General features: G+C 44.7%; 2 protein-coding genes across 4 annotated transcripts; one reads left to right on the top strand and one right to left on the bottom strand.

The window, feature by feature from the left end:
- Positions 1 to 1705: 1705 nt before the first annotated feature.
- Positions 1706 to 16634, bottom strand: LOC116160984 (myelin regulatory factor homolog 1). Of its 3 annotated transcripts, none has more exons than XM_031474145.1 (14): positions 16285 to 16634; positions 11240 to 11420; positions 10527 to 11191; positions 10304 to 10475; positions 10157 to 10250; positions 6075 to 6253; positions 5818 to 6019; positions 5517 to 5767; positions 5146 to 5465; positions 4786 to 5097; positions 4620 to 4741; positions 2830 to 3034; positions 2623 to 2773; positions 1706 to 2575 (listed from the first exon to the last, which is right to left on the bottom strand). In XM_031474145.1, the coding sequence occupies exons 1-14, from the start codon at positions 16325 to 16327 to the stop codon at positions 2263 to 2265; spliced, it is 3210 nt and encodes a 1069-aa protein (XP_031330005.1). In that variant the 5' UTR covers positions 16328 to 16634; the 3' UTR covers positions 1706 to 2262. The 3 variants fall into 3 exon arrangements, with proteins under 3 accessions (XP_031330005.1, XP_031330003.1, XP_031330004.1); XM_031474143.1 differs by lacking the exon at positions 16285 to 16634 and adding an exon at positions 11999 to 12484; XM_031474144.1 differs by lacking the exon at positions 16285 to 16634 and adding an exon at positions 12005 to 12483.
- On the top strand, positions 13589 to 16106 carry LOC116160986 (very long-chain specific acyl-CoA dehydrogenase, mitochondrial). The gene is made up of 6 exons (XM_031474148.1): positions 13589 to 13875; positions 13928 to 14473; positions 14522 to 15092; positions 15256 to 15612; positions 15659 to 15871; positions 15918 to 16106. The coding sequence occupies exons 1-6, from the start codon at positions 13829 to 13831 to the stop codon at positions 16053 to 16055; spliced, it is 1872 nt and encodes a 623-aa protein (XP_031330008.1). The 5' UTR covers positions 13589 to 13828; the 3' UTR covers positions 16056 to 16106.
- Positions 16635 to 18680: the final 2046 nt, after the last annotated feature.

Genomic DNA, 18680 nt, shown 5'->3' on the forward strand with positions numbered 1-18680 from the left:
ATAAAGAGTTCAAAATGCACTTATTGATTTGGTCTTTGTTTTGATGAACGTGACCTAGTTTAGTAAAAATCAATCCATGTCCCCGATGAGGTCCCAATTAGGACTTCTCTTTCTATAATAGTAAAATAATTATATGGTTCGAGTTCCACGGTGTGAAAATGGAAATGCAATCGACCACTTAACCTTGCACTGTAGATACGATTTGTGCGATATTTGGAAATTCTCTACAACTTTCAATCACTATAGGTATACAAAGAGATGAATAATAATATTTAAATCTTAACGTCCAGAGGCAGGGGGGGAAGAACGAATTTTGGAAATTTGAAAGTATTGATTGTGCGTGCGTCAAATGCATTCGTGCGTATTAAATTGCTCCAATATTAAGTAATTTCTATATTAAACATTAACCCTCCACCCAAAAATCAACCAACTCCCTTGAGACGCGTGTCCATTACAGTATTACGAGCATGAATAATTTAGATGTGATCGCTTACCGAGTGTTATTACATCACGTTACCTTTGGGAACCTGAGGGGCGTGCTCGCGACTTATAAAAGACTTAGCGAAAGCGGTAAATTAAGCGTTGTGGACCGAGGATGGTCGGCGGCCTACACAAACGATCGTAGCCTAGGCTAACATTAGAATAAAAGGGTTGGCTAAGCACTACTCGTCGAAAGCGTTGGTGTCCAAGGTGCAAAACATTCCGTTGCGCCAAATTTGTAGTGACAAGTTACATGAAAAACCAATTGATTAATCAAAGTTATGCATCTAATTTGTTTATCTGAAGGGCGAACAAAATTATGAACAAAACGGCTACCGGTAAAAATGACAATTAATTCAAGCTTTTTATTTGACTGATTGGGCGGGAGGTCCCACAAACCCACAAACATATTTCAAAACCAAATTAAATTTTAAATCTTCAAAGCCAAATTTCGTTTTAAATCTTTACAAATGTTATATCAGGAGCATATAATGTGCGAGGAGGTGTTTCTGCTCCTAATACACAAAGTGCCAATCAAAAAATTCTTGTAAAATTTTGTCCGGCTAAACCGATTGGAACCAAATTTGGTACACATATTTATAGTCATAGAAGGGCAGAATCGCCCATGCGCAGGTGGTATCTGTGCTAGCTTTTACTTTAATTTATTTATTGAAAAAGACCACTGCACTTTCGTGAAGCATGTCAAACAAAGAAAGCGTGCACACAAAATGGCTACCATCACAGAGTTCGAACATGTTTCCTATAGGCCATCAGGGCATAAACCACTAAATTCTGACACAAGCTGGAGACAAAAAAATTCAATACCTGTTTAGAGGAACCGAGCGGTGTCAGCCTGTTGGAAATCCTGTTGGGAAGCCTACTCACATGGTTCACATTGGGATCACCTAAAACAAACATGTTATTCCTCAGAATACAGAACATACTCGTACAGACCACGTTGCACGTTTGTGTGTGAGCCAGCCGTTGCCGATACCTGACCAGTACAGAGGGCGCCACCATCGACCACTTAGTTCCACCAGTAGTTTTTTTCTTTTCGCCATGGTAAGGATCTAAATCATCTAAAATAAACCGATTATTCTTAAATATGAATTCTCGAGGTGAAAGCTTAACGTCCCCTACACTATGCGCTTAGTAGTACAAATGATGCTTATCCACTACCATTGTTTCACCAATACTAGACAAATACAGACAAAAAAAACCAGCATGAACTAACACAACTTTTATACACTTACTGATCAGATCACAAAAACTTATAACATAAAAAAAAAGAAACATTAAAAATATATAGTAGATAAAACAATTGTACTTATAAAAAATTTACGTACTTTATAATAGGTGCACCAAAATATATTTCTTTATTAAAATGTGCCAAGTTCTAAACTAGGGAGTATTATCAATGTTTGTGTCTCTTTACAATAAATACAATTTGGTACGAATACATCTTCTATCTGTTTAAAAATATCATCTAAAACAATTTTCTTTCATGAGTAAATAACAATCATGTACATATGGACGGATCGCAGGTTTGGTCTATTATTAGCAAGTTGATCAACGGTAAATTGTGTCGCTTAACATTTAACAAACATTTAGAGGTTATGTACAGGAGTATTTTTGACTAAACGCTACTTGCCCTCCCACTCCGACTATCCAATTATTAAATAATTCATTTAAGTACATAGTTATTGCTACCTATGTCTGACGACATCACAAATTATGTAAATGGCTTAGAGTCCACGAAGACTTAGTTTGCTACGGCATGCGCTACTCATCACAATGACGGAAAAAGTGAAAGTTGTACTCCATAAATTCCAAACCGACCTTCGACGGCGACAGCATGCAGATGTCCTGCGTTTGGCCCAACGCCGCGCGGTACGTCATAACCTTCGACTGGTATCCGACCATGTCCACCTCGAATAGTACACTTCGCGAGCTAATGAGCGGATTCGGCACTTTCTCGTCGACCTTGCGCTGCGTCAGCTTGCTGCTTTCGTCGAAACCGATCGGGGCGCCGCACTCGTGCTTGCGGTAGCCGTTGTAGCAGTGCTCAATTTCCTTCATGTTCGCCTGCTGGGATCTGCAAACGGGTTCGTGAGAAACGAAAAGTGCGATCGCGTCGATTACCGAAAGATTAGGCTGACGTACTGGTCCGCCATATACTTGGAGATCGGAATGTAATAGGTGAAATTGTTGTTATTGTTGTTGATCATGTATTTCGACGAGAGCGTCACGTTGAAACTCTTCCCCTGTATCCCGATCGCGAACAGGTGATCCTCTGCAAACATCGCGCGTCGATCAAACGCAAGCGGCGGCTATCGGTAGTGAGCTCACCTGTCGCCTCGAAGATGTTATCTTGGCTGCTCCAATCGTCCGAGTCGCGCTTCTGCCGCAGCTGTTTGTCGATGTTGTTCGTGTGGAAGGGATTCGCGACTTTGTTCAGCAGGCCGGTCTTCGTGAGGTTGTCGGTTTGCCTTTGGATGCGGTCGTAAATTGTCACGTCCGAGTCCTCGGGCGACGGGGGAATGCAACAGTGTATCTGCAATTACTCCGAGTGAACGGCAAGCCACGATAACAACCTAACCGCTCTTGTGTACCCGAAAAATCGCTCAAAACGTACAAAAACAAAACCTGGAAGTTACCAGTTTAAGTGATCACTCTGTAGATGAACACCCGGTATCTAGAGGCGCTTCGTTGCGAAAAGTGTCGTGCCGAACGTAAAGATTTAATTTCTAGAGCTACCGTAAACAAAAGCTGTAATTAATCCGCCGTTTGCAACCGTTCCCATCAAAATATTTCAATTATCTTATGTTAATTGAAAACAAACTTAAAACCAGTCGAGGCTGTGCAGTCTACGTGTTCCATTGTGTCAATTGAACTACCGACTTTGGACATTTGAATCCGGTCAATTAAGTAAGTGCAATTACCAGTAGCTAAATGAATGTTTTGCATTAAACGTTATCAGAGTCAAGTCGTGGGAGGTGCCCCGGAATGCGCTCTAATTTTCTTTCTTTACGATGACCAGAAGCTTTCGTAACTGGTACGCTGGCCGGTTGCTGTGTTCCTTGTGTTTTGTTGCTTGCATTCCCGCTAGTAATTTTGTTTCAGTTTTTTCGAAGTGACCGCCGCCATTTGCCGAGTTCGTCCGATTCCTGGTGTTGCCGTTTACTCCGATTGAGTTTGCCCGGCCGTCCCGCGAAGAGCTGCAAGCGCCGACATTGACCGGTGGCAAGGCCGTACCCATTGGTAGCGCTCGAGTGCGTCCGTTCCGCCGTAGCATTTTTAATTACGGCAAGCACAAAAAAAAAACAAAAATTGGACACTCCAATAGGATAGTGCACCCGCGCACAACGCCCAATCGCGCGAGAATACCTATCGGAGGAATTTTCCATTTTCCAGTGTACGATGGTTCCATTGTCACATCCAGAAAACGCCCATGAAAGTACAGAAGGTGATCAAGTCCAAGTACAGCTACCCCCTTCCCCCGAATTAATTCACTGCAACAACCCTGAGGGCTAAACCTTTGTGAGAGAGTGTTACAGGGGGTCTGGGGGGGTATGTGTACGATGATTCCATTGTCATTTCCAGAAAGCGTCCATGAAAATACAAAGGGTGATAGGATAAGGAGTTATTAATACGGAGTTATCAAGTCCAAGTATGGCTGGGGGGTATTCCATACCCCCCAGACCCCCCGGTACTACCTCACTTCAAGATTTCTTTAGAAAAGAGCGTCTGAATGATAATCTTCCCACAAACGATTGTGAAAACCCTAAGGGTGAAAGACAGTGTTACGGGGCGGTCTGGGGGGGATATCCCCCAGTGCACCATAGTTCCATTGTGATTTCCAGACAGAAGAGACTAAAAATACTCACATCGTCTTTGTGAAAGAACATCTTCGCATTACTGGGAATGTAAGTATACGATGTAGAAACGAAAGTTTCTTGTAAAACTAAAGATAACATTAAAACAACCCCCCTCCCCAACGTTTCGCTATTTCCAAAATTTTACCCGGAGTCTACAATTGCGGTAAAGCAAATTACGAGAAATAAAAAAACTTTACATAAGAAAATGGAAGTAGAACAAAAAACAAAAAAAAGTCTATTTCAATAAAGCACGGAACTTGCCTGGCACAAAATATTGGCGTTCTCAAAACCGACATTGACGTCGAAGCAGTTGTTGGGTCGGCCGATGGTCGGCGTGTGCAGCTCGACAATACTCGAGGAGTCCTCAGACGCTTTGATCACTCCTAAAACGCGGCGCTGATTACGCGTAAACGCTCAACGATCTTACCGAGCTCTTTATAAGGCACCACCGTCTGTTGCGAGTAATTGTTCTGCCACGTCTTCTGCTTGACGGTCTTGATCGGTCGCTTCGTCGTGAACGACCTGTGCCCGTTCTGCAGACTCCCCTGCGGCAGTTGCGTGTGGCGCGCCGCCTCGATTAAATACAGCGTCGTAATCGCGGCAAGACAAAAGGCCATAATTAAGACTAAGACGACGATTATAATTTGAATGAACTTATTCGTGCAGAGTTCTTGCTCTTTATCCGTGTAGTGGCTGCCCTTGAAGCACTTCGAGGAATGTATGTGCTTACCGCTACTCGCTAGAAAAAGGTCGACGTTAACGGGTGTTACGCCTCAACTGCACTCACCCGTACTGGTCGACTTTAAACTATCGTCTCTTCTCAATTTATTTAATCTACGATTTATTCTCTCCAATTGATCTATACGCGTTTCGAGGTTATCGGTAACCTTGCATAGCTCCTTTACCGCCCCGATATTCTCCATAAATATCCTCTCCTTGTTAACGACTAGGAAATTATCGATGGACGCGCCGTTTTCGAGCACCAAATTTCCCGCCTGACTGACCGCTTCCGGTAGCACCTCGGCGACCTCCTGCGCGATGACGCCAGTATCGGTACTTTCGCATATATGATTCAGCTGGGCGGCGAATCTCGGCTCGTACTCGTACCTAAAATTAATTAGTTTTTTTTCGCCCGAGGCAATTCGGAAGACGACCTACTTGACGACCCGCAATCTCTGCACGTTTCGCAACTGCTTCGCCGTGTCGCACTCGACGATGTTCTTCTTCGCCCGAACGTCGCTCGGCTGAATGATGTGGCCGGTTATCTTGAGGTTGCCGTGAATGACGAGCGACTCGTCGGGCCGGTCCGTGTTTATTCCGACCTTGCCCGCGTGAAAGATCGACTCCTGCGTCTGCCCCTTCTGCCAGCAGAGCTCGACGTCGTTCTCGAACTGGCCCGGATTCGACGCCTGAAACCGCGCGCTGGCGATCACGAGTTTTTTTCGGGGACGCAACTCACCCTCACGATAATCTTCTGACTCGCGTGACTGACGATCGCGAAGTTTCCGTGAGTCGTGTGCGCGTGCAGACCGACGACCAGCTGAAAGTATCGCTGCTCGGGATTCGGCTTGCCCTTCTTGCGCATGTTGTTCGAGGTCGTCTCGCTGAAGTGCAACCGGCCGACCGTCACCTTCGTCACTTGCGAGTTGATTAATTCCACGCTGAAAGTAACGTCCGAATGAGACCGAGTCGAGCCGCTGGTGGCGCCGTACTTACAGAACGGGATGAAACGGTTTCTTGCTCCGATCGCTCTGGCTCTGCTCGACGCGTATTGTTTGCGTCGGACAGTCGTATTTCACTCCGTAAAAGTGCAGGTGAAAGCTGGATATCTTCTGAAAACCGTCGGGCGTTTTTACGAACTGCGCGTCCCCCAGCAGCTGTATATGGCAAGTGATCTGAAAGCCACATTAGCAAACTGATACATTCGCTGCCTATTTGCTGTTAGATTTCTCGAATTAAGGCTCTAGACAAAGTGAGAGACTAGAAACAATTTCTTCTCAGAATTTTGTGCACTTACAAAAGGCGAAAATAGGCATCTGCTACGCCACTGTATATGTCTTGGCGGGAATATTAATAATTCAAATGCACAAGGACGAAAGCTCGCAAGTAGCTGCGCGCTATGGCTTTTCCTCGAGCAAGAGAGAGAAGGATGCGGGTGTTTTTATAGTTGAGCCGAAAGAAATAAGGTAGCTTTGTGTAAATTTACACTTATTCTTCTTTGTAATTAGTGTAGGTGAATTGCCCTTGCATTGCTTGTATTTGATGTGCGAACGTTATGGAGTGTGCGTTCGGCAGCAGTAGCACTATCAGTTTCCGCGCGGCAAGGGGGAGGGGGCAATTTCCCTAGGTCCCTAGGTTTGAAACTCTGCTAGCGCGCGTAGGGCCGATTCTAAATCAAAAATTCACTACATTTGAAAGTGACTAGAAAAGTAACTAGGTTTGAATCTCTGCTAGGAGCGCGTTATATAGAGCCGATTCTAACTCGAAAAGTATCTAGGTTTGAAAATGTGCTGCGTGAGTTCGAATATTAGCTAGTACGGTTCTGAACTTGTCACAGTGAGTGATTATCGATTTCTTGGGCATGAGTCATAGAAGGCCAGTCGATCGTTCGGGGGCATGCTCCAATGAGATACTGATTTATCGATTTCGGGGCCCAGCGACCGCGCTATATACAGCCGATTCTAACTCAAAAAGTCACTAGAAAAGGTTTGAAACTGTGCTGCTTGGGTTCGAATTGTTGCTAGTACGGTTCTGGACTAGGGTTCTTGATAATGTAGGACGGGACTTCGAACGCTAGCGTTGTGAGACTTCGCGAGGGGGGGGGGGTTCCTTCCTCGTACCCAGAAGACTCGTAGTTGGAAATGCAACAACACGTCCAACGGAGTGGGAGGTGGGGAACACGACGGACGACGCGATTATTCCGGCAACACCAGCTGAGTGTAGGAGGAAAAGAGCCGAAATGGAGAGCGGATAGTGACACGGACTGGTCTCTAAATATCAAGAGACAACAGTGCAGGAGCGAGCAGATACGGTTATCGTCTCTCCAAGGTCTTCGAACGAGTCGTTCTGCAAGGATTAATCAAGCAGATTCGGAAGACCTTTGCTGGTGGTAGAAAACAAGTGGTCCAAGTATGTGGGTGACCTGAACGTAGCAGATGTGGACATTCACGGCAGCGGAGGTCAGAATTGGAATGGGAAACACAAAGGAAGAGAAAGAGGACTAAGAAAATCAAATCCGGGAATGAGAGTGGGGGCCACGAACTTATAAATTAAGATCGACTGCTGATCAAACAGTTGCATAGAGGTAGAAATGGCCCTAGCATGGGCGCGGCCATGGTGTGCACGTTTTAGTTATTTTCTAGGGGAATTTTCCTAGTGCTCAAGTTTTGAGACTATTGCAGCCTTGGAAAATGACATGTGTCACAGTAATTTATTTAGAAAACGTGAGGTTAATGCTTGTTTATTAGTTGATTTGAATTTCGCGCCAAGTAGCCCCCATGTAGATGTCATTTGTCAATTCAGCATTAGCAGTCCATCTTAATTTATAAGTTCGTAGTGGGGGCACTCAAACTACGGCAACAAACCCCGAGGAGGCGGCGCTCGTGAAGTTACAGCCAATCACATGGAGGAGATACTGAGGAAAATAAGACAAACGGACATGTCGGGGGCGATGACTAAGATTGAAAGTATAACGAAAATTAGGAACGGCGACATCCTCCTCCGGTAACACTATTATTATTATCATTTGGTGTAGATGAGGCATTATATCGGGCACCCCAGCGGCAGAACTTTCAGGCACAAGTGCTCCGGCTGCACCAGGCAAGGGAGAGCGCTCCACTAGAGCAACGGGGCCCAGTTCTGTTGCGATAGAGGGGGCTTAAACCATCGCTATCGACCTCGAAGAGGCGTGAAGATTACTACCGGCGCCCTCAGATATCGAGAAAGATGCAGTTGAGCTTTTGGTTAGCTGACCCAGACTCGTCCCCTGTAAACCCAAGGTTCTTGTATGAGGCATATGCCTGCTTGGGTGGAGTCTTTATCATCTTCGGTCCCCCCACAGATACGAGGAAGGAAGCGCCCCCCCCCCTTCGCGAAATCTCACAACACCCCGTCCTACATTATCAAGAACCCTAGTCCAGAACCGTACTAGCATCAATTCGAACCCACGCAGTACAGTTTCAAACCTAGTTACTTTTCTAGTGACTTTCCGAGTTAGAATCGGCCCTGTATAAGCGGTCCCTCGACCCCAAAATCGATAATCAATCAATATCTCATTGGAACATGCCCCCGAACGATCGAATGGCCTATGACTCATATCCCCGAAATCGATAATCACTAACTTTGTGAAACCCTAGTCCAGAACCGTACTAGCAAAAATTCGAACCCAAGCAGCACAATTTCAAACCTTTTCTAGTGACTTTTTGAGTGAAAATCGGCCCTGTATAATGCGGTCCCTGGACCTCGAAATCGATAATCAATCAATATCTCCTTGAAGCATGCCCCCGAACGATCGAATGACCTATGACTCATGTCCCCGAAATCGTTAATCACTAACTTTGTCAAAGCCTAGTTCAGAACCGCACTAGCAAAATTTCGAACCCAAGCAGCACAGTTTCAAACCTTTTCTAGTGACTTTTTGAGTTAGAATCGGCTGTATATAACGCGGTCTCAGGACCTCGAAATCGATAATCAATCAATAACTCATTGCAGCATGCCCCCGAACGATCGAATGGCCTATGACTAATGCTCTCGAAATCGATAATCACCAATTTTGACAAACCCTAGTTCAGAACCGTATTACCAAATATTCGAACCCAAGCAGAACAGTTTCAAACCTAACTACTTTTCGAGTTAGAATCGGCTCCTTATCGGCTCTATGTAACGTGCTCCTAGTAGAGTTTCAAACCTAGTTACTTTTCTATTCAATGTCAAATCTAGTGACTTTTTGATTTAGAATCGATAACGTATTACGGGATCCCTAGCAGAGTTTCAAACCTAGTTTTAATCAGACCGCTCGTTGCGCCGTGAGGGCCCTATACTTTAGTGTTTGTCGCGCGGAAACTGATAGTGCTACCCCTGCCGAACGCTATCAAAATGTCTGGTGAACGACTCGCTAGACATAATCAGGAGCGCGTTATAAGCGCTACTTATGAGCGGTACGCGTACACTTGAACCAATGTCACGCAAAGGAATGACAGTGACATTTTACGAAGGGAAATAAAAAAATTGACATTCTAATAGGTTTAAATGAGTAGGCTAAGCGCTCTTTGACCGCAAGGGTAGATAAAGTGAAACAAATCATTGTGATCCGTCATTCTTATTTTAAATGGGACGCGGAGCACGAAATAAAATGATGTTCAGAACATAATACAATGCTGTTTCTATGGAAACTACCGCGACAGCAGAACCTAAGCTTGCTATTTTTGACGTTTAATTTAAATAAAATAAATAAATGTTAAAAAAAGGTTATAGTTACACGTGTAATTTGTTCGAGCGGCTGGGGAAGTTACAGGTTTTGGACGTGGACTACTACTACTACTGGCACTAAAAATAAGGCAAAGAGCTGCGGAGTGCGATAAATCTATTTTATTGCAGAATCATGAGCCATTTTTGAATTAATGATTTTGGATTTTTTTAAGTTAACCAAAAGGGCAAAATGACGCAAAGAAGGAAATTTTTCCAAAATTATTGATGAAAAAATCATCTTTTTTAAATTCTTCAATTGCTCGGGGAAATATTTTGCAACAAAAGATCAAGACTATTTGCCAGTGCAAACGGCATACCTCTTCATCGCTTACCTGAAAGTGGTTCTTCTTCTGACAAACGAACGCGTCGTCCGCGTTCGAAAAGTTGAAACCCTTATCGGCGTCGACCCGATAGTGCGGCGCCGGCCTGAAAAGAATTTTGCATTTGCGTATCCGCCGACTCGCCAAAGGTCGACTTACAATTCGGTGAGGTTCTGGTCGCACAGCATGTGCCACGCGCTCTGCTGGAACGCCGAGAACCGTATGCACTGATACTGCGCCTCCGACAGACATCCCTCGGATCCGGCGAAGTCGTCGTCGATCGTGCTCGAGAGCGTGCCCGGCGGGCTCAATTGACTAGGGAGGCAGTGCTCTGGAAAAGACGCGAGTTTCGGGCGCGAGTCGGCGTTTGGCGCGTTCGTACCTGGCTCGCTTTTGACGAGCGGAAGATCCTGCGAGAGTTTGCGCTTTTTCGACGCGTTCTGCAGGTTGGTGTAGACCGCTTGGATGTTGTCGATGCTGCCCGTCTCGCATAGACCTTCGGACGGCTGCCGCTGGGGAAGTTGCATTTCGATGTTCGACGTGAAGCCCAAGTGCACCAGCTGCGATTCGTCACTTTTGACGAGGAGAAGATCGTTGGTCGTTCGGCGCACTTCGGCACGCGGGCAATTCTCTAAAAGAATCGTGCGGTCGGTGTAGTTCTGATTCGGGTCCGCGCCGTTCTGTATGATGATCGGACGGTTCGGTTCGTCCGCCACCAGGATTCGATTGTGTAGGATGGCGGCATCGGAGTGGATGTTCAGTAGGTTGCTACCGTTTCGTAGATCGTTATTGACTAAAATTCGAGCGTCTTGGAGTATTCCGCTGTTGTCGAGCAGTTGAGCATCGGCGCTCTGATCGGTGACAACGATGTGAGAGCCCAGGATTAGGTTATCGCTAATTATCGGATTGAGTATATTCGATTTGTAGATCGGCTGGCCCAGTGTCGTGTAGATCGCTTCCGAGGTCGAGATCGGGGGATCGCAGCTCTCTTGCGGACTGTACGGATGCTCCGAGCTGCTGTCTGGAGGACTTTCGGGCAGTGAGTGTCTGCAGAAAATTTATGAACGCGGCCGTTTGGGATTATCCAATGCTTACCCTGGCGTCCGTTTGCTGTCGACGATGACGTTTGAGAGCTTTCCCGATGTTGGCGTTGTCGAATTGAGAGATTCCGCGAAGTACGTTCCGCTACCTTGAGATCCATCGCTGTTGATGAACGCTTCCAATTGCGAAAAATCCAAAGCTTCATTGTCGATGCCGCCGACGAAATCTCCTCGATCTACGAAACGATTGAATTTCATTAAGAGTTGAGTTCGACTTCCCAACGTATCATCAAGGTGCTGGGGAGTAGCCTTTTAGACAAAAAAATGTTTTGGTCCTTCGATCCGGCTACAACATGTTCATCTTCTCATTTGCGTATCATGTCTGCAGTGGTTCGTCCGCCAAAGCGTAACAGGTGGCGCATTCCCTACTTAAAACAATCGAGCCCTCTGCCCCAGAAATCGGTGGCGACGAGGCGGGGGCAAGACGAATTCGCGGGGGCGCTGACGAAAAAAATATCCGTAATAATCTTAATAAAAATCCCATCCTAATTCAACATTGTTTAATCGATATTTAACTGGGATCGCTATTTACCTGTCGCCATGGCGACCGGTGTTCTAAAATTGGGAAAGGCAAAAGACGCAAATTTAAATAAACGCACACCGCGATTTCACCTTTTTTCGTTTTTCTTGGGCGAAAAAAAGCGCGTCCGTCGCCGCAACGGCGTAAAAAATATATTAATTTGTTTAACAGAGCACAATACTTTTACTATTTTCCGCTACTTTCATTAGAAAATTAGCATGCGAGATACGCTACCTATACCTGGTAAATTTCTGGATTTAATTTCCCTTCGCTCCTCCATCGTCCACGAGTATTCCATCGTTTCTAGATCACCGCCGCCATACGTAAATTGGAAAAAACGCGCGCCCTTTTCATTTCCGGTTGCGCGCAATTCTCGCGGCACTTTTTTTCCCAACCGAAAACCCAAACGCCAACGCAAAACAACAAATTTAAAGTGCGACAAGTGCGAACTGCATTCAATTCAAAATTCAATAATATATTTAACAAGTTAAACGCTATTTATCCCCCCCGCCGTTCCTATGGTTACTGTAAATAGTGGGTACATAAGAAAGCAGGACCCTCCTATCAACAATATTAACGACTCTAATTGTTTTTGGCGTTAAATAAATATACGGCCGATCGAGAACAACAAATGGACGAAACAATGAGCAGTTATGGCGAAGAACAATGCGCGTTATTCCATTTTTTTTTCCGTTGCAAAACAATAATTCAATGCTAATCGGATCGTAAAACTAAAATTTGTATCGATCTAACTTTTATTTTTGTTCGGGGGGCGAGGAGGGGGACGGCCAAAATCTATATAATTAATTACTATCGGATCGTCCTTGAATTTGTGCATTTTTTTTTACAAACACGGCCTTCTACGAGGGCGATTCCGAAAGAAAGTTTCGAATGACCCTTCTTCCCGTCATTACAGCGGTAAATGTTAAAAGAAAATTATTGACTCGTCGTTTGCTGAGGGCAGTCTGCATTAACTGTCCCCCCCCAGAACTACGTATGGAATACCCCCCAGTAAAAAAAGATTCGATTATCTTTTACGGAATACGACATCGAGAGTGCTATAGGTAAAAAGTTATCGAATACTCCTTTGTTGTAGAATATTTTTCTGGGGGTATTCAATACGCCCCAAACTTTCCGGCTCTACGTTTCTCCCTACAAACGTTTGGTGTTACTACTGACTTTTCGGTCGTCTGATCATTTTTTATACTATTCACAATAAGCAGCACTCGTAAAAACAAATAAATTACACAAATCATTAAAAAAAAGACATAATAATAGAGGGAGTTGAGGCGGCGAAGCCGCCAAAGCTAAGTGGTTCTAGTGAAGAGCATGGGAAAAATGTGTGCCGATCTGAAGTCGCGAGACCGCGAGTACCAGCGAAGGTTCCCCTTATTTGGAATATCACAGGAGCATGTGGCGACTCAAAGTTAAGGAGTGCCACTGACCGACCGTGTGTTCCAAGGTTAAAATTAATAGCGTTATACAAAAACGTGAGACACGGCGACGCTGCGCGGTTATAGTACCAGAAAACCTGAAAGGTCAAGTAATTTGAGTAGAATAAAACAACAAATTAATTTCATGAATTCAAGATTGTATACAAAACATAATTAAAACTAGTTTTGGTCAGAGGCGGCTTGACTCATTGAAAGTTGACTAGCAAAGGGGCAAAACATCACACAACTGTCATAAACACACGTCAGAAATGAACCCCCATCACACTTAAAAAATTTGCGGCGCCACTGGAGAGAGCACTGATTAATTAACCGCAATCGTCCAATTTATCGAAACTGTCTTGGCAGACGGCTTGCGCTAAAAACAGCCAGGGCGATTACGTCATCTCATTAAATACGTCTCTGGTCAGTACTTTACGAAATGAAATTTTGCAATAATTGATTTTAATGGCAAATCAAACTTTCCCCGCATTCCTTGCGCCGCCTCTGGCTTCTGCCGGCGATGAGAAAGCCAAATTATTGCTAAAGGTACAAAGTTTAAAGTACGTCCGAGAATAAATAATTATTTTCTCCTAATAAAAACATTCCGTGTAACAACGTCCACTAAACAACAATGCTACAAGTTGCAAAATTTGTTAGAGCGAATTTAAGACATACCAGGTAACTGTCATAACCTCACTTACGTTCTTTTGTTTTAATTTGGTTTTTTTAGGTGTCTTGCGTCGACAGCTGCTCCCCAACCCAAAAATGCGCCCGAAAAGGAACCCTCGCCCGCATCCGAAAATTTATCCTTCACGCTGAACCTATTCCGGGGTCAGCTGGAGGCGCGCGAAGTCTTCCCGTTCCCGAACCCGCTAAACGAAGATCAAAGGGATACGGTCCGCATGCTGATCGATCCGGTCGCGAAATTCTTCGAGGAGATCAACAACGCCAAGAAGAACGACGAGCTCGAAAGCATCGAGGAAAAATCGCTAACGGCACTGTGGGATCTGGGCTTCTTCGCCACGCAGGCCCCGACCGAGCTCGGCGGACTCGGACTGACCAACACTCAGGCGGCACGCGTCGTCGAAATCGTCGGCAAGCACGATTTGGGGCTGGCCGTCACGCTCGCCGCGCATCAGTCCATCGGGTTTAAGGGGATCTTGCTCTACGGGACGCCCGAGCAGAAGGAGAAGTACGTCCCGAGACTGACGACGGGCGACTTTGCCGCATTCTGCCTGACCGAACCGTCGTCCGGATCGGACGCCGCATCGATTCGGTAAGCCGGCAATGTCCGCTAGCTTCCTCGTTAATTGTTCTGTTGCAGAACGAGGGCGGAGCTGAGCCCCGACGGCAAGCACTACATTTTGAACGGTTCGAAGATCTGGATCAGTAACGGGGGACTGGCGAAGGTGATGACCGTGTTCGCGCAGACCAGCGTCACCGACCCGAAAACCGGCGAGCGCAAGGACAAGGTGACCAGTTTTATAGTCGAACGCGCCTTCGGGGGCGTAACGAGCGGACCGCCCGAAAAGAAGATGGGCATCAAGGGTTCAAATACGACCGAGGTGTTCTTCGAGGACGTCAAGGTGCCCGTGGAGAACGTCCTCGGCGGGGTCGGTAACGGATTTAAGGTCGCCATGAACATACTCAACAACGGGCGTTTCGGTATGGCCGCGTGCCTGGCCGGTACGATGAAGGCGTGCGTAAAGAAGGCGACCGAATTCGCGGTCAATCGCACGCAATTCGGCGAGAAGCTGCGATCGTTCCAGGGAATACGGGAGAAGCTGGCGCGAATGGCCACGTTGCAGTACGTAACGGAGTCATTGGCGTACATGATCGCTGGTAACATGGACAACGGTTCCCAGCACTACCATCTCGAGACCGCAATCTCAAAGGTGAGCTATTGTGTGATTTGTTCGGGTTTGGTGGTGGGGGTAACCCAAGAGCAGTGTTTTTTTGTTTTCTTGGGTGAACCGAACAGAAAAAAAAAACCCCAAAAACCCATATGGGTGTTTTTTAAATGTCAATCCCGGGTTGTAACTTGGTGTTTGTTTCTAGTGTGTTTCGTCCGAGGCGGCTTGGAACGTTTGCGACGAAGCAATTCAAATTATGGGCGGTATGGGTTTCATGAAGGAGACGGGCTTGGAGCAGGTAATGCGCGACTTACGAATTTTCCGCATTTTCGAGGGGACCAACGATATTTTACGCCTACTCGTCGCGCTGACCGGCATACAGTACGCGGGGGCCCATCTCAAAGAGCTGCAAAAGGCGTTTAAAAACCCGGCGGCGAACCTGGGCGTACTGCTCGAGGAGGCGTCGAAGCGTGTCGTCCGCTCAGTCGGTCTGAGTTCGCCCCCGCAAATGGATCATCTCGTGCACAAAGACCTCGCCTCGTCCGCCAACCTTCTGTCTAAGGTACCCACCCAGAAATAACCCAGTCATCTCAGTTTCGCTTTTGTAGAGCATCGACACCTTCGGACAATCGGTTGAGGCCCTCCTGATCAAGCACGGCAAGAGTATCGTGCACCAGCAGTCGCTGCTCAACCGCCTCGCCAACTGCACCTTCGACATTTACACCAGCGTCGTCATCCTCTCCCGCTGTACGCAATCGCTCAATAACAACTTGCCAAGCGCCCAGCACGAGAAACAGATGACCCAAGCGTGGATTGTGGAGGTACGTAGCATCTCGCTCCCACTAACAATAACTCTCATAACCGCAGGCAACCGAGAGAGTGAAACACACTTTGGAATGCATCCGAAAAGGCGACTACATACAGAACATCGACACGCTGAGCGACATCGGAAACCAAATCTGCGAAAGCGGCGGGATCATCCACCCGACACCCCTCAATTTCTAATATATTCTATTTTTTGTAAAACAAAGTATTAAATATAGGTTATGTTTTTCATTGTGTAGACTTTGAACCCCCCGAAAAGGCAAAGCGAACACTCGCGAATCAACAGGTGGTTGTTGTATTTTGCCGCCACCCGCGCTCGTCGCAAACACCTCTGCGGCCCCCTTCACGATTACGCCCCCTTAAAACTTGGACCCGATCGCCCCCTCGACCAACAAAAACGGACACTCACCCAGAACGTCTTGTAAAGTTAGGTCAGCTGTCATGGAGTCCATTGCTGGCTCGTTGGGGCACTAAACGCTGCACATTCTCCCGAATTAATTTTCACGCCGTCCCCGACATCGCAAAGTCACTTTTGGGCACTTTTTCGAAAAACTTTCAGAAGTTATATTTTTGTTGTCAAAATGTCGTACACGTGATATGACAATTCCCATTCCATCTAACTTAGACGTCATCGTACAACTTTTTTCGTCTAGTCCGACGCCGACACTGGGCGATAAAGAGGGCCCCCTTGAATACGTGCCCGCTAACCAAACGGGCCTCTTCACGGACGAACGTGTAGATTGGCGTTAAACTTCAAATTCGAAAAATCACGCGCAAGGTAGTCAGAATGAAGTGCGTCCAGTTGATAGGTTGCATTTTATTTTGCATAGATGTCGCTGTTTTGTTTTTAGTTTTTAATTTATTTATAAAAGATAGATCCGATTATCTTCCAATGCGGATATAAAAACAAGTAAATAAAACTAGCACGGTTCGTTGATTGTTGGTTCATAAATAAACACGGCTGCCTGTATGAATGTACAGTGCGTTTCAGCATCTTTGTGCCTTGAAGCACAGATCTAAGCATACACAGATTGCTAACCTTTTAATAAGAAAGTGTTTTTTTGAGAAATTTTGGTGCAGTCGATTTTTGATAAAAAAGGAAGGTAATAACTGCCTTTTTTTGGGCCCCGAAAAAAAAATTGTCTCAGATCGACCCGGAAAAAAATTTTCTTATAGAATGTGGCGTGTAGAATCCATAATTTCAAACAGTTTCAATATTGGGCTACTAGTTCAAAAGTTACAGCCCTTTGAATTTTTTTTCGAAATTGGTTTCTAGACTATAACTTTTGATTTCTTATAGAATGTGGCCTGTAGAATCCATAATTTCAAACAGTTCCAAGATTGGGCTACTAGTTCAAAAGTTACAGCCCTTTTAATTTTCTTTCGAAATTGGTTTCTAGTCTATAACTTTTGATTGAGAAGTCTGATCGAAAAAGTACGAATTGATTTGGATTCTACGCACCCAAATTAATAAGAAAAAGTGTTTCCCGAGAAATTTTGGTGTAGTCGATTTTTGGTAAAAAAGGAAGGTTATACACTGCCTTTTTTTGAGCCCCGAAAAAAAAATTTTCTCAGATCGACCCGGAAAAAAAATTTTCTTATAGAATGTGGCCTGTAGAATCCATAATTTCAAACAGTTCCAAGATTGGGCTACTAGGTCAAAAGTTACAGCCCTTTGAATTTTCTTTCGAAATTGGTTTCTAGTCTATAACTTTTGATTGAGAAGTCTGATCAAAAAAGTACGAATTGTTTTGGATTCTACGCACCAAAATTAATAAGAAAAAGTGTTTTCCCGAGAAATTTTGGTGCAGTCGATTTTTGGTAAAAAAGGAAGGTTATACACTGCCTTTTTTTGAGCCCGAAAAAAAAAATTGTCTCAGATCGACCCGGAAAAAAAATTTTCTTATAGAATGTGGCCTGTAGAATCCATAATTTCAAACAGTTCCAAGATTGGGCTAGTAGTTCAAAAGTTACAGCCCTTTGAATTTTCTTTCGAAATTGGTTTCTAGTCTATAACTTTTGATTGAGAAGTCTGATCGAAAAAGTAAGAATTGTTTTGGATTCTACGCACCAAAATTAATAAGAAAAAGTGTTTTCCCGAGAAATTTTGGTGCAGTCGATTTTTGGAAAAAAGGAAGGTTATACACTGCGTTTTTTTTGCCCCGAAAAAAAAATTGTCTCAGATCGTCCCGGAAAAAAATTTTTCTTATAGAACGTGGCCTGTAGAATCCATAATTTCAAACAGTTCCAAGATTGGGCTACTAGTTCAAAAGTTACAGCCCTTTGAATCTTTTTTCGAAATTGGTTTCTAGTCTATAACTTTTGATTGAGAACTCTGATCGAAAAAGTACGAATTGATTTTGATTCTACCCGTCCAAATTAATAAGAAAAAGTGTTTTCTCGAGAAATATTGGTGCAGTCGATTTTTGATAAAAAAGGAAGGTAATAACTGCCTTTTTTTGATCCCCGAAAAAAAAATTGACTCAGATCGATCCGGAAAAAAATTTTTCTTATAGAACGTGGCCTGTAGAATCCATAATTTAAAACAGTTTCAAGATTGGGCTACTAGTTCAAAAGTTACAGCCCTTTGAATTTTTTTTCGAAATTGGTTTCTAGCCTATAACTTTTGATTGAGAAGTCCACAGATCTAAGCATACACAGATTGCTAATCTTATTGCATTTTTTGTGAAAAAAATTTAGGTATACTTAAAGGCGCCCTCTATTGTGGAGCAGTATAAACATGTATCGTTTAAAACTGTAATATGACGCTTATGGATTTAAGCGTTACATGTCGCTGACACAAAA

The sequence above is a fragment of the Photinus pyralis genome, unplaced genomic scaffold, assembly GCF_008802855.1.
Source record: "Photinus pyralis isolate 1611_PpyrPB1 unplaced genomic scaffold, Ppyr1.3 Ppyr1.4_LG10, whole genome shotgun sequence".
NCBI classification, from domain to species: Eukaryota; Metazoa; Arthropoda; class Insecta; order Coleoptera; family Lampyridae; genus Photinus; species Photinus pyralis.